This window comes from Athene cunicularia (assembly GCF_003259725.1).
Source record: "Athene cunicularia isolate RWA chromosome 13 unlocalized genomic scaffold, athCun1 chr13_part1, whole genome shotgun sequence".
NCBI classification, from domain to species: domain Eukaryota; kingdom Metazoa; phylum Chordata; class Aves; order Strigiformes; family Strigidae; genus Athene; species Athene cunicularia.
In genome coordinates, this window is record NW_020799117.1 from 1,502,140 (window position 1) to 1,516,976 (window position 14,837).

Genomic DNA, 14,837 nt, shown 5'->3' on the forward strand with positions numbered 1-14,837 from the left:
CCCGGGGCTGAGGCGGCGGCTCCCCCGCAGGCAGCACGCCGCTGGGCTGCTACAGGAAGCTGGTGGAGTACTGCCGGAACGGGGACCTCTCCTTCAAGTACGTGAAAACCTTCAACATGGACGAGTACGTGGGTGAGTGCCCGCACGCCACGAGTATTCGGCTTCCCGTAGCGGTTCTGCTGTCTGTTACTTCCCTGTCTCTCTCTGCCCAGCCTGGGCGTCGGGTGCCCGGTACCGCACCCCGACAGGCCTCTTAGTGCGTGGTGGGCACAGAAAATCCCACCGGCCGGAGCTTCGGGGTGGGAAGGATAAAATTTGCGTGAGCCAGGGGAGCCAACAGGCACAATTTGAAAACCTGCGTAAGAAATATTAAAGGTTATCAGGTGTTGCCTGGTATTATACACACTGGGCACTGCTGTGTACCTGAATTTAGGTATTCAGTCCCTGAATTTAGGTATTGACCAGCTAAGCATCCGTTTTTCACATTGGCAACAACCAGCTGCAGGAATAGTCTCCCCAGGGAGGTGGTGGATTCCTGCTTAGACTGTGCTTTTTGCCAGGAAAGGTTGGACCAGATGATCCTTGAGGTCCCTTCCAACCTGGTATTCTCTGATCTATCTTTGCAAGCCGAGATAGTGTGCAGGATAAACTACCACCTTTGCTCTAGGATTATAAAGGTCGTTTTAGCTGCAGGTCTCTTACAAGCGCGCTCCTGTTAAGATAGCAGAGCACTGATCTGCTTATGGAGCTGTGAAGAAATAGTCTCTTCAGAAGAAAGAGTACAGAGAGATTAGCGGGCAAGCCAAAAGCTCCAAAGGTGAAACACATACAGGGTAAATATTTGCTAATGCAGATTTTACTCCAGTCAATAATTTTTTCTGCGAACAACCCTAATCAGGGAGCATTAGGGAATAGGCAGTCCAGTGTGGGTTTATAGCATTCAAGTGGGAAAAAAAATGCAGTAAGTTATTTCCCAGGCTACTGCACAGCTTTTTAATCATTCTTGCTAATATGAACTGGGAGGAAGGCTGAAAAGGTAGCAACGGATGAGGTACGACGTGTGCCTGCTTTTCTGGAACACTGTTGCATCTTAATATGAGCACGTTTTCCAGGAGCTATTGTGATTGATTTTAATTTTGCCATTTAGGGAAATAAAAACAACTCATGAAAGTTGAGGGAGTCACCAGTGACAGACGGAGAAAGCAGTGCTCTGTTACCAAAGGCACTACCAGGACGTGTAGATGGTTTGTGTTATGGGTGATGTTGTTTCAGTTGGTCTTAGTCCCGTGCATGCTCTGTTACCAGGTCTCCCGAGGGATCACCCGGAAAGTTACCATTCCTTCATGTGGAATAACTTCTTTAAGCATATCGACATCTCGGCAGAAAACGTTCACATTTTGGATGGAAACGCACCTGATCTACAGGCAGAGTGTGACGCATTTGAGGATAAAATCAAAGCAGCTGGAGGAATTGAACTCTTTGTTGGAGGTGAAAACCCGAAGGACTCGTGGTCTCTAAACACTGGCAGGAAGTTCTGCCTTTCCTCCACCAGCTATCTGTCTCAATCATTGTCAGGAGAGTTCATTTTCAGCACAGTTTGGTGGGTTTGCAGTGAAAGGCACCGCACATCCCACTGCCCTGGGTGCTCCTGGGTGCTGGCAGCCCTGTTTCCCAGGGTACCGCTCCCTCAGTTTTAAGTATTTCAATCCAGTAAGTGAATTGTTCAGGAAATGATCAGCAGGAGGAACAGGCAGGGCTAGAATGGTACCAAACAGAAAATGTATTACAGTTGCCAGGGCTAACAGGAAACTGCTAGGAGTAGTCAGAGTCCTCTGAGCCAACAGGAGCTCAACACAAGCTTTTCCCATCAGTTTGCCTTAAGATTCTGCCATCTACTTTGTTTTATTGTTGCCCCTGTAGTTAGGGAAGAGTCTCTGCTGACTGCAGAGGGGGTTTTGGCTAGCATTCCTACCAGAAGCAAATCTGAGCTTGAGCAGAAATATTGCAAGTATTTTCCTCAGCTCTGTGTCTATTCCTGAGGCACTGAATGTCTTTCTAACAGCAGTGCTGTTGGCTCTGCTTCCTGCCACGAGCGCTGCAGCCACTGACCTTCCTCTCCAACTGTCTGTGTCCCAGGTATTGGCCCGGACGGTCACATTGCCTTCAACGAGCCCGGGTCGAGTTTGGTATCCAGGACGCGCGTGAAGACCTTGGCTACGGACACTATACTGGCTAATGCCAGGTTCTTTGACGGTGACCTCTCCAGAGTCCCCACAATGGCATTGACGGTCGGAGTAGGCACTGTCATGGATGCCAGAGAGGTTAGGAGAAGAGCAGGACTTTATCCAGTAGCTCTTGAGCAGGGCTTCCTGGAGCAGCTAAAGCTCATCCAGCCCTGGAGCGGCATTGCACCCTGCTGGCCTGGGCCAGCCTACGCTTCCCCTGCCGCAAGCAGCTCAGTGCCTGATCCTCCCCTTCTGCAGCACTGGGAAAAGGCTCGTTCTTGCTCTGGCCTCCATTTTCGCTCTGCTAACGCTTGGCTTTGTGTAACCCTGCGGAACAGTTGTGATTCCCAGGGAGCTAGAAAGGTTTGGGAGGATGTCTTTGATTAAGAATCTCATCAGGGGAAGTAACTGCAAGAAGCACTGGTGGACTTGATGTTACACCAGCAGCTCATGCAAACTCTGTGAGATAGCTTTTAATTAAGTCTGTACCTTGATTTATACTTGTTAAGCCTCGGCATATAGGTGCTTAACAGGGGACCTCAGAGGATCTGAATCATTACAATGACCCACCAGGCTAGGATTTAATTGATGAAGAAAATGCAGCCAGAGCGAACAGATTTGTGATAGTGAAGTGCCTCTGGGGAGGATGATGGATGTTGTCCCCTCTCGGGCACCTCTTAGTTCAGCAGGGGGTAGGTGTGCTCTCTTCCAGTCCCTAACTGCCCTCCTCTGTGTCTCGGAGTCCAGGTGATGATTCTTATCACAGGAGCCCACAAAGCCTTTGCTTTGTACAAAGCTATCGAGGAGGGTGTCAACCACATGTGGACAATATCCGCTTTCCAGCAACACCCCAACACTGTGTTTGTGTGCGATGAGGATGCCACGCTGGAACTCAGGGTTAAGACGGTGAAATACTTTAAAGGTGAGTGTTTGACTGGGTCAAGCAGCTGTTGTACTTAGTTTTTAAGTGACACAAGCCATGCTTTGCATGGCCTGTTTGTGTTTTAACTCCCAAAGGAGTATGTTCCTTAAATACAACAGCTGAGGTGTACAGCAGTAATAAAAGAGCAAAAGTAATGCTTAACTGCGTGGGTGTGGGAGTGAAGGAACAAGGACTCTAGTAATACCTAATTCCAGTATCATCCAGTAAATGAGAATTTTGCTTTATATGTCTACTTAAGTCCTGTTTTTACTTGCTGCATTAGGTTTAATGCTGGTTCACAACAAGCTTGTGGAACCCTTATACAGCATGAAGGAGACGGGAGCAGACAGAAGCCAGTCTGAGAAGCCATACAGCGATTAATCTCGCTGCTCATAGTGCTGAACCAGCCTTTCTGTTGAAAACCAGCTGTGAAGAAAGGGAATTGCTGCAGAAACTCAGATTTGTTCTTAAATTAGCAAAATGATTATGTGCTTGCTTCCTTCCATTAAAAAGACAGATGCCAAACACCTGCCTTAATTAACCAAATGAGGATGGGATCCAGTGTGCTGTGTTCCACAAAATTCTGCCACTAACTTGTTCTCTGAAGGTAAAGTCAATGGAGAATGAGTTGTTTAACCTATGAAACGACTGTAATCACATGGACTAAAGGCCCCAAAGCTGAAATGGGAAGCTGCGTGAAAGTACAATGTTGTAGAAACCAAGGGGGTAATCCCTTTGGGGTGTATTCCCTGCAGTTAGGACAAGTATCTCTTGTGTTGCTCCCTCTCCACAATACACTCTAACGTTAGAGTCATTTAAAATGGGAATGGGGCTTGTTCAGCCTGGGGCAGGGAAAGCTTCAGCGTGAGCCAGTAGTAAGGCGCTGTGCAGCTGCAAGGCGGTCAGAGAGAAGATCAAGCCAGGCTCAACCGGGCAGGGCACGGGCAAGGCAGAGAAGAGACCATGGAGCTCGAGTTGGGACCAGGTACTTAGACTGGATATACGGGGAAAAAAAACTACCCCCGAGGACAGTCAACCTGTGGGGCAGGTTCCCCGGAGAGGTGCAGACTCCATCCTTCAGAGTTTTTCAAGGCCTGACTGGATAAAGCCCTGGCTGAACCTGCCTTTGAGCTGGACGTTGGACTTGAGCCCAGCTCGGCAAAAGAGAGACCGCCGGCACCACTTGCCAGCACTGTGTTAATAACGAGGTTTATGCATCTGTAGGATTTTATTTGTTGTCACACAAGAAGCCTGACATGTTCGTTTTCATTGTATAATTTTATATGCCCTGGTGCTTTACGATGTACGCCAAGAGCGCAGATTTGCTGGGATTAAGCATAAATGACTCCTCTGCACTGCTTGGCCCTCTGTTACTTGTGTCAGCCTGCAGCAGTAAGTTCTCTCTCCCTCCTTCCTGTCCTTTCCCTTGCTACAAGGGGATGCCACATAAGCCCCAGAGGAGACACTCCAGTCCCTCTGGCCCCAGCCTATGTTTAATTACAGAACAGCAAATGATCCGGAAAGGAATTTCTATGGATGGATTCAGGGCTTGCATAAAAACAGGGTAACAATTCAAACCTAAAAGAGTTTTAAAATTCTAAGGAAAAGTGACCAAACCACCCCCTCTCCCTTAAATCCTTTTGCTATTTTCATTTTTGCCTTGGCTTAGAGCTCAAATACTCTGGGAATCCTTATGCCAGGACTGCAGCATCTGAGAAAGCTGAGGCCGAAAGAGGTCTGAGCTACCGCGCTCAGCAGTCAGTTCATTGCTGGTCTCACCAGTCCCAAGTAACTCCAGCAACAAACGGACCCCGCTGCGAAAGGAGCCTCTGAGCAAACCCCCTGTGGCGGCACAAGGGAGACACCAAGAACCGTTCCCATAAAGCCACGTTCCACCCGACAGCCTAAACTAAAGGCCTGTTCTAAAAAACTGCTGTGGCTTATTCCATGGCTGCCACACCAAGCAAAAGGCCCGGGCTGTCCAAAACTGCCAAAACCTGTTTTTCAAAGATCAGATTTAGAGACAGAGAACAGTCACTAGATGTGGAGAACAGTGAGGCCGTTCCTGCACAGACACCCCGTACGTAAAACTCACACCAGGATCAGCAGGAGAGTTACAGCCGGGTTCTAGCTGGTCCTGAAACCACTTTGCTAACAAAGACAGCAGCAAATTCCCAGGCAAATGTTACTGCAAAGTGAAGTAGAAATAATGGCAAGAGAGTTCTTGGCTCAAATTAGCACTTGGGGCAGGGGGGAAGGTTTGTTTCCTGGATTTTGTTTGGTTTTGAACAGCTGCCTGTACTGGCAAGACCCCACCCATTCTGAAACTTGATTCCTGGGTTTCCTATCAAATGCTATCACACGAGGGCAAGGCAAACTGGGGAGCATTCCTTTTCTTTATGCAGAAACTTTGGATGCTGTTGATCTGTAATGTAACTTTCTCAGGTAAATGTCCTGATTTTTTTCTAAGTGAATACAGTGACTGTATCTGGTGCTCAGTCTCGCTGTGCCAGTGAAGCATGGGACAGTTTATGTGACTGAACAGGTTTGAACAGAACAAAACCTTTGAAGCATGAGAAAGACTTGTTATTTTGCACAAGATTTCTCTATCAACCTAGAACCAAAGCTCTAGTGAAAGCAGTTTGGTAGAAATAGCCACTGCTGCTCCCTACTGCAGGAGCTCCCCCCTTGCCCAGTGTTTGCTGGCAGGTTTCCACCAAACACCTGCTGCAGTTCTGTCCTGCCAGGCAGCAGCAAAAGGGGGGAATCTTTCAAGGAGAGAAGAGGTCAGAGTTCTCCACCTTTTACCACAGAATGTCTGCAAATAATCCATTGCTCATTCTGTGCACGCACAGAAGCGGAGAAGGGGCCACAAGAGGAAAACGTAGACACTGAGGATGAAACTGCGCCGCGTTACCAGAGTCGCTGCCTTGCTCTCTCTGCGTGGAGGCATGTCCTGCTGTTCTCTGTCCCACGAGTGCAGTCACCTGCTTGTCCTCTCCTCGGAGGGTCTGTCCTCCCGCACCGTGCTGCAGAGTGTGGGAGCTCCAGCCCAGGGGTCCACGGGAGCCCCAAATTCATGGACACAGTGGTGACGACGTCCTCGTTCCTCCTCCCTCCGCACAAAGTTCTTGGGAGCGGAGGTGGTTCACTGCAACACCTTCAGCTGCTGCACACAGCGCTCTGCTCGGGTAGCTCTGGCAGACAGCCCTTCTCATCCCAACACACCCTTTGTGGAAACTCCTGTGGGGGGGAAATGCAGCTCGGCGCTGGCTCCGTCCAACGCAGCGATCCCCGAGCGGTGGCGCAACACCACCACGTACCAGGGGCTTGTATCTCCGCGAGAAAGCCGGGGCTCCTCGGGTGCGAGGACACGCTGTGTATGGAACCATCCAGCCTTTTATCAGCTGAACAGATCCTGTGCCAGCTTCACCTGGGAGCCTGGTGCCAGCCCGGCTCTGCTCTGTGCCGCTCTACAGACAACCCCGCAACACCCAGAACAGAGCTCGGTCCCATACGCTGACCTGTGCTGCCACGTACACACCAGAATGAACACAAGCAGGGAGACAACTCTGTTTACTGTCTTAAAGTGAATTTAGTGCATGTGAAAGGTGCAGGAAATACAATTTAAACCATAAACAATGTAAACTTTCCCTACACACTACCCTATACTCTAAACCAAGACACGAGATCCACCCTTAACCTCTCTTATCTGTTTAATCGCTGCCAACTCTAATAATAGAGACTTCCATCCCCGGGGAAAGTAACTAAATCAGCACTCATTCTGGCCAGATACCCAAGTATAAATTTATTTACTAACAGCTGAAACTGAGAGGTGTTCACCTTGAGTTTCTGAAGTGTCTTCCAGCTCCTGAGCTATCCATCCAGTCCCTGCTAATTGTTTTGAACACAGCACATGCAGTTTTAATTTCAAAATAAATTTTAGACCATTCTGCAAGTGGAAAAACTTCTAAAAAATTAATGGTTCCCTCCAGTAATAACTTTCACGCTCGCAAAACTACTTACTGAGCTTTTAGGGGGAACAATTTGGTTTTGAAATAATTTGAAGTGCAGGGACAGTAGAAACAAGGTATCTAGTCCAGAAGCAAAACTATCAACTAATCAAATGTTAGTAAAAAATAAATTACTTCATCATCTGAGAAAACAAGTTAATTTTCGGTTATGTTGAAGAATTCAAGTTAATCTCAACTATTGTATCCACAACAATTTGTTTCAACAGCTGACTGATACTTTTCATCCTCTCACTGGCCCCATACTGGGGTCGCTGCCTTAGCGCTCACCACTGTCAAAATAAGGAGCAGCAACGTGAGTGAATACAACAGCAACACCGAGATGAGTCATCAAGCAGATTCAAATTTCTGGAAATGGCCGCTGGTCGTTTTCTGCCAAAGCACTCGGTAATGCCAAGACCCAGGCAGCACAGCCAGTACGGGGTGTAGGGATAATTAGCATTACCATCATTAGAAAGTATCACTGACAGAGCGATCAGTGGCTTTCCAGAGAAACGGGTCAGGAAATGCTAAAGAAGCAATAAGCTCAGGTGCTGAATACAGAAGAAATTTTCTGCATTGTATCAGAAACCTTTCCCTGTCCAAGCAGCACCCCTGAACAGCTCCAGAAAGAGCACTACAGCTACCGTGAAACTGCCTGAAAACCCCCAACGGACATGAGCCGAGATCCTCGAAAAGTCAGTCCCCCTAAAGAAAACCCCCAAACATTTCTGAGATTTGGAGCTTCAGTTTTGTTTGCTTTTTCAAAAAAGGGCACCTCTTAGTATGTATTTTCCCAGCAGTCTTCCAACTTCTGAGTGGTTGTATCTGCCTTCAGCAGTCGCTGTGATTGTGAGGGCCTTCCGTGGTGATCCTGGTCACGGGATGGGTAAAACAGTCTCCTTTGGTTTTGGCAACAGCCTCTGAAGCGTGAGTATCCTGCAGTGCAAGGTAGTTATCATTTGTCTATCACGTAATGGAAGTGAAAAGCAAACTCGACACAGAAATGGAAAGCATCTGTCTCTGGTTTGTTCAGCTTTTGTTGCTAGAGAAAGCTACTAGTCTTCGTCTTCATCCTCCAGGAAGTCACCATCAATATGCACGGCTTGGAACAATCTGCAGGACAGCAAATAATTTACCATCAGGATGCAAAACCCCCCCCCCCAAAAAAAAAAAATCAATCTAAATGTGACAAAACCCACAAGAGCAGCAAACTGCACTATTTTTTTGGTATCATAAGCCACTCATGCTGCAGTCCTCAAAGTCCATTAAAATAAGTCACTCTGCACTTCTAAAGCACGTGACACCAGGAAGCTTTGCAGTGCCTTACAAACATGAGATCTCAAGAAATCCCTGAAAACATGAATAATCCAAAACATATCAAACGTTACCTAGCATGCTGCTGGTCCTTAAGCAGTGTATAATCACCAGCCAAGCCTGCCTGCTCCATTACTTTACAATCAGGCAACACAGAGCTGAGCAAACAACTAGAACATAGAAACATCAAGGGGTGGGGTGGGGTGGGAAAATGTTTTTTTTTATATATAACAGGTGAGCTTAGTCAAGATAGGTAGAAGTTAAACTAAACTAAAAGAAAAAAGAACACCAGACGGAAAACAGAAAGGAAAACAGGGTAGGAAGTGAAAAAATTAGTGTTGGGAGAAGAGGGAATGCTGAAAAAGGAGGGCCAAGAACAAGGGAAAACTAAATCCTGTCAGCTGCATCTGTTACAGACGGTGGGGGATGAGAGAACTGCTGGTATTTTGACTTTTGTATCCAGGCAGCGTCTGTCACGGCGACGGGCTCGAGGGGCTCATGACCCAGTGGGGTACACGGAGCTCAGGGGCTGCTGTTAGCCCCCTCCCTGAGCCACCTGCCCTTTCGTCTGTCCAGGCAGCAGCAGCACCCTTTGTCTCCCGATACGTCCCTAAGAGTGGTGATGTAAGGCAAGTCTGCAGCTTTGTAGAAGCAGCTTTTTTTACCCCAAACCTTGTGTTGCGCTCCCACGTACCTGAGCATCTGCAAGGAAACATTTCATTACAGGCTGTCTCGGTCAGAGGCAGCAAGGAAAGCGTCACGAATAGGCCCAGAAGGTTTCTCCAGGATTTTAAAACAAAAACTCTTAAAAACCAAAATCGTATCCTGAATCACTCCTGTTTTTTTTTTTTTATCGTTAGTGTCAGGCTCTTGTAAGCATAAATATTTGAGAGAAACAACTCTGCCTTAAACTGCGTAGCTACAAATTTCAAGGTAAGAATAATCTGGGAGAGACTGTCAGAAAAAAGTAAACAAAGAGCTACAGCACTAGAAGAAACGCAGTCAACACCAACCTGTTGAAGCACGGGGACGACGGGTCATTGAAGTGGCGGTAGGGGTTCACCCTTGAGAGCAGGCCCATGCAGAGCCAGCAGAAATACCGCATGCAGCCCGAACACGTCATTTTGTTACAACCATCAAGTTTCTGAGGGGAAAAAAAAACAAGATAGCAGTGACAAAAAATCTGACCATGTCAGTCTTCGGGCCTGTCTCTGTGTAACAGTCCTCAAAACCATGTCCACTGAGAAATACATTTTTACCTTGACTCTGTCTTAGCACTCATACTTTTTCACTCTTCAGGACAACTAGAATCGCATAACTGTAAATTGGCTGTAATGCTAATAATACTGAAAATTAAGATTTTTCTGAAGCTAGTTTTATTTCTTGGCTGTAGCCAGAAAGAGCAGTAGCCTGCAACACCTGGAAAACAAAGGGATTCATACAGATCCATAGTCAACCTCCATCTTTTCAGTGCCGGAGCCTGAACAATACCAGTTGCTGTGTTTACTCAAGTCCCTGAGCTCCAGAAACATCACCTCCTCTCCTACAGAACGCAGCCAGAAATGCAAAGTTCTCTTACCATTTCTTAGAAATTCACCTTCCCTGGTGAACTTGGAGGCTACAAATACACCTCTGCTCCAGCCTAAATACAGAACTGACTCAATTTAGATTAGTTTTTGTTAAGCGTTACTACGATTCTCCAGCCTTTCCCCTCCGTGCTTACCTCTATGTGAGTACCACAGCGAGGACAGGACTTGGAGTTCTTTTCTAGCCATTCTTTACTCTCCATCTCCTCCAGGGCTTTCTCAATCACTCGTTTGCCATAGCGTTGTTCCAAAAATCTTTTAGTTGCCTCATCTGCTTCTAAATATTCATTTCGCAAATCCGTTAATTTCTCTGGGGAACCAAAAAAAACAAACCCCAAACAAAACAGCTTTTGTAATATAGTACATAAAGAAGTTCAGCTAATAACAGCATATTCTCAAAGGCAATTAATATCATTAATTAAAAAGTGAAACATTAGAAAACACAAGAAAAACATGAGAATATTAAAACCCCTCTACCTCAAAATTCAACATTTTTACACTGTTTCGTTATAAAAGAGATCAGTCAATGGAATTAGATCAAATCTGTAATGTAAAGTAAACTGAAAAATGGAAATATTTTTTCTGAACATACATTTAATGAAACTTGGGCACATGCTTTTGAAGCCAAACAGATGGAGAAGCATCCACCTGATTCCACTATCAACTCTGACAACAGAAAGGAGTGGATTCACAGGAAAGGGTAAAAAAAAGGCACACGTAAAATTATTTGTCCCCTGCAATGGCCTCTCAGAATTTGGCAGTCAGCAGTTTAGGGACATCCTGAGCTGTGGAGTGTCATCAAAGGAATACTTTTTAATTGCCAGCGCCAGACCTACTCCAAATGAATCTGTCTGCTCTTTTAGAAAAGTCACCCAGCGCTGAGTTTCCTCACTTCATTTCTGACCTGCAGCCTTTTTCCCACAAGACTTTATTGCTCCTTGATCCATTTCCACAATACGGTGACTCACCCGCAGTGACTTTACACGGAGACACCCCGTGGTACGTCATTTTACAGAGAGTACAAAAAGCGTAGTTGCAGCAGGAACATATGCCCATGGTGCAACCCGGTTCTTGCATGACCGGCGTCTGACAGCCCGGGCGAGGGCAATACACCACATCTGCCATCAGGTTCAAGGTGGACTGCAGCAGCAGGCGGTCGTAACGTGCAAACAGTTGCTCTCCAACCAACTCTTTAACCTAAACAAAGATCAGAGAAAGATTACACACTCCGAGCCTGCTGGCTTCAGCAAAAGAACTGTAAATCAGTGAAAAAGGACCTACAGATGGGATGCATCCACTTTATGTTTGGTAAGAGGCTATGGAAATTCTCCCAGAATCACTCGGGTTGGAAAAGCCCCTCGGGATCAGTGAGTCCAACCCTCAGCCCGACTCTACAAAGCTCTCCCCTACCCCACATCCCCCACAGCTCATCCCAATGGCCCTGAAACCCCCCAGGGATGGGGACTGCCCCCTCCCCGGGCAGCCTGTTCCACTCTCGGACCGCTCTTTCTCTGAAACATTTTCTCCTCCTGCCCAGCCTGACCCTTCCCTGGGGCAGTTTCCAGCCGTTCCCTGTTGTCCTGTCCCTGATCCCCTGGGAGCAGAGCCCAGCCCCAGCCTCTCTGCAACGTCCTGTCAGGAGCTGCAGAGAGGGATGAGGGCTCCCCTCAGCCTCCTCCTCCTCACACTCAACACTCCCAATGCTATTTTAATAACAACCAGATGAAAAGCACGCAGCGTCAAATGCAATGGGATGTTAATTCAGGCCTCTGAGCAATGCCAGTCCGAACGCAGCGGGCGAACCACAGGCCGAGTGATCCGGTTTTAAGAGAGAACATTTCCCCGGGTATATTCACCAGGCGCACCGGGAAAAGCCACACCCCAGCTCTGTGAGGGTTGTCAGTCAGCAGAACTCTACCAGCACTGCCTGCACACTTCTCTCACCTGGCCAGGAGTAGCGACAGAAGAACACTTGGGCTCGGGGCAGTTGAGGCAGTGGACCTGCCCATCCCTGATCTGTATCTCGAAGTAGTCCTTCAGGCAGGCCTTGCAGTACACGTGGCTGCAGTCCATGAAGTGCATGCAGTCACTGCCCAGCTTCTCACAGAAGCAGATATTGCACAAGTACATCTTACTGTTGAAGCACTTCCTCCTCTGAGCCTGATCAAAGTCCAAGATTTCCCGAATCAGACTCGACAGCGATTCCACATCCTGCACAGCTCTTGCATCGATCGTTTCCTCTTCGGCTGCGGCAGAGCCCGCTGCACCCCCACAATCCTTCTCAGCATCGAGAGGGACCAAAGGTGTTTTACTCTGCCTGCTCCCTTGGTGGCACATTTTCAGCTCATATGGGGAGGAAATATTCAGGTAACTCAGCGTTTCTTCCTTCAGAAACTGCATCCAGGCAAATAAGACCACACAGCCTCGATTCTCTTCCCATACGTTGTCCAAGTGTTTGCAAAGAGCACTGAGCTGGGAAAAAAAAAACCCCAAGTGCAGATTTCGGTAAGTTCTGACAACTCGTTACTGTTTTCCTCTCCCACAGTCCTCCTTACAGCACACTTGGATTCCAGATCCTGGAGTTCACAGAATCATCTACCGTTCTCTATTTTTAATATAAAATCTGTATTTTTAATATACAATCTATAACTGGCTATTCTATATTTGTTATATATACATACATATAAAAGTAATGCTCATGGATGCCAGCTTTCATTCCTCAGAACGGTGACCAAATAAGTAGGAAACAGGAGCCAACTGAAAGAGCAACCCAATGATTTATGTCTTAATTTTACCTTCATCTCCTGCATTGACAGACCCCAGAGCACTGTTCATTATCAACTTACTCGTGATCACAAAAGCTCTGCTAGAACGGTAAAACTATTTTGCAAACCTGGGCTTGGGAGAGCCATTTCCCACTGAGGGTAAACGCCGGTGGGGACGTTGAGGGGTAGTCTGGTGGGAGTTCAAAATTCAGCACGAGGGGAGGCAGAAAGCAAACGGTGTATTCAAATCCGTTGTTCCGGAGGCTCTCCGTGGAACTGCCTGAACCAACGACAATTGAGGCAGTTTGAAAAAGAGTAAGAAAATGAAAACTAATCAACTTCAACTGCTTATGATAGCACCCAGCATATCTCTTTTCATTGGATTAATTTATGGGGTTTAAATTATTTTTTCAACCCTAGATAACAAAACTGCTCAGCGCACTAAAATTTCACGGGGCTGTGTGTATATATATAGGGTTAAATCAGTAAATATCAGTACTGTGAAATAGCAGCTCCTGCACAAACCAAGAGCCCGGAAAGCCATGTCCTCAAGGGAAAAAAAAAAAAATCCTAAGAAATACTATTACTCATCTCTAATTTTACAGTTCACTAAAGAGATTCTATGGATGAGGATGAAATCACCTACTCGGATACAAACCCCGACCACGCCACGAGCACAGGGTCAGTCATGGCTTTCTCTGGTCCATGTTCCTGCGGGTCGCTCGAGCAGCGACCAACGAGCACGTACCAGCGAATCAGCTGGGGAAAACCTGATCTGAGGATAACACAAAACATCTGAACTCACCACTCACAAAAATTTTGAAGTTTTGAGGCAACTCCAGACAAATTCTTGTTTCTCCTCCTTGGGCAGACTCGGCTCTCTTAAACTCATCTTCATCATAAATGCTAGCCAAGGCCAGCAGCTCATCCTCCTGAGCCTCTTTGTCTTCTGAAGACATTTAAATTTTCTGTGGAGTTAAATTAACACCACTCTAGAAGATCAACTGAGTTAACACATCCTATTCAAATTACTAATTTGGGGTATCTATTTTATACTACTATAGGACTCAGAAACCCAAGTAACTGATATAAACCAAAGTAAAATATAATTGAACTTTTTTACAGGTTGAAAGAACTACTTATAGCTTTATAAAATAGAAAATCCCACCTTAACAGAACATTGAAAAGGCAAAAAGCAAACTGTCTGTAAGTGTTAGTAGCTCAAGACAGGTGTAAGGGGGGAAAAATAGCGAAATACACCATTGGCAAAAGTGACACAGGGACATTTCATCAACGTTTGAAAGGGAAAACAGACCAAAAAACCAAGAGATGAATTAGTAGCAGTATCTCTCATCCAGGGTTCAAAACCAAAGCAAACGGCCCCATTTATGTTTAAAGTTACTGAAGGTACCTGTAAGAGGCTTCAAACCCTCCGCAGGCACCTTGCGGGTGCGCTCCCGTCCCATTTCAGTTCTAGATTTTGGGGAAATAAAGCTACACGTCATGAATTACCTTTTTATTCACAACTGTGCAGTGGCAAAGTTGTAGGTAGCGGTTTCTGACCAAGGGCAGGCGCGGGAGCGGGGCCGGAGCAGAGCCCCTGATCATTCCTCTCGCAGAACCGGAGGTCACAGGCGTTTTCTCATGAAAACTGTCGACTTTTGTCATCAAAGTGCATACGGTTACGGACCGGTACTTCCGAGCTGCCTGTAGCCCCAAAAACAAACACCCAGAGGGACTGAAGTCCTCTCAACACTGTCACTATGAACGATAACAAGCATTTCATTCGAGCAGGCGCACTCAATAATTCAGAATTTTTTTTTTTTTTTAAGCTGCGAGAGCTGTAACGCCTTTTCCGTGCTGCGGTCGTTACCGGGACTAACTCGGGAGCCTGGTCAGGGCCCCGCTGGACGCAGGAAAATCCCCCCCTGCTGCTCCCCCCCCGCCATTCAGGGACATTTTTCGCTGTTAAAGAGCAGAAGCAGCACACACACCCCACACCCCCCCCCAAG

At 46.9% G+C, this 14,837-nt stretch overlaps 3 protein-coding genes across 5 annotated transcripts in view; 1 reads left to right on the plus strand and 2 right to left on the minus strand.

The window, feature by feature from the left end:
• Nucleotides 1–118, minus strand: part of NDFIP1 (Nedd4 family interacting protein 1) — a 24,093-nt gene extending 23,975 nt beyond the window's left edge. Inside the window, exons 1-2 of the mRNA XM_026858474.1 lie at nucleotides 110–118; nucleotides 38–46 (exon numbers count right to left, since the gene is read on the minus strand). Of these exons, the coding sequence (XP_026714275.1) occupies nucleotides 38–46; nucleotides 110–118 (18 nt within the window). The remainder of the gene's footprint in view (nucleotides 1–37; nucleotides 47–109) is intronic.
• Nucleotides 7–7,399, plus strand: GNPDA1 (glucosamine-6-phosphate deaminase 1). Its single transcript, XM_026858371.1, has 5 exons — nucleotides 7–132; nucleotides 1,306–1,488; nucleotides 2,137–2,321; nucleotides 2,973–3,147; nucleotides 3,431–7,399. Exons 1-5 carry the CDS (start codon nucleotides 117–119, stop codon nucleotides 3,526–3,528), a joined length of 657 nt encoding a protein of 218 aa, XP_026714172.1. The 5' UTR covers nucleotides 7–116; the 3' UTR covers nucleotides 3,529–7,399.
• Nucleotides 6,719–14,684, minus strand: RNF14 (ring finger protein 14). 3 transcript variants are annotated; one of them, XM_026858370.1, is made up of 8 exons: nucleotides 14,338–14,684; nucleotides 13,638–13,774; nucleotides 12,954–13,105; nucleotides 12,005–12,532; nucleotides 11,029–11,257; nucleotides 10,198–10,370; nucleotides 9,488–9,618; nucleotides 6,719–8,273 (listed from the first exon to the last, which is right to left on the minus strand). In XM_026858370.1, the coding sequence occupies exons 4-8, from the start codon at nucleotides 12,458–12,460 to the stop codon at nucleotides 8,216–8,218; spliced, it is 1,047 nt and encodes a 348-aa protein (XP_026714171.1). In that variant the 5' UTR covers nucleotides 12,461–12,532; nucleotides 12,954–13,105; nucleotides 13,638–13,774; nucleotides 14,338–14,684; the 3' UTR covers nucleotides 6,719–8,215. The 3 variants fall into 3 exon arrangements, with proteins under 3 accessions (XP_026714171.1, XP_026714170.1, XP_026714169.1); XM_026858369.1 differs by having other exon boundaries at nucleotides 13,631–13,817; nucleotides 14,338–14,682; XM_026858368.1 differs by having other exon boundaries at nucleotides 13,631–13,793; nucleotides 14,338–14,680.
• Between the last annotated feature and the right edge of the window lie 153 nt (nucleotides 14,685–14,837).

Coding starts and splice junctions, on each gene's coding strand:
- GNPDA1 (XM_026858371.1), top strand. Junction 1,489..2,136: donor AATTGAACTCTTTGTTGGAG/GTGAAAACCCGA, acceptor TCTGTGTCCCAG/GTATTGGCCCGGACGGTCAC. Junction 2,322..2,972: donor CTGTCATGGATGCCAGAGAG/GTTAGGAGAAGA, acceptor CTCGGAGTCCAG/GTGATGATTCTTATCACAGG.
- RNF14 (XM_026858369.1), bottom strand. CDS start 13,784: ATGTCTTCAGAAGACAAAGAGGCTCAGGAGGATGAGCTGCTGGCCTTG. Junction 10,371..11,028: donor TCCGTGTAAAGTCACTGCGG/GTGAGTCACCGT, acceptor TTGGTTCCCCAG/AGAAATTAACGGATTTGCGA. Junction 8,274..9,487: donor TCGTCCCCGTGCTTCAACAG/GTTGGTGTTGAC, acceptor GCTGTCCTGCAG/ATTGTTCCAAGCCGTGCATA.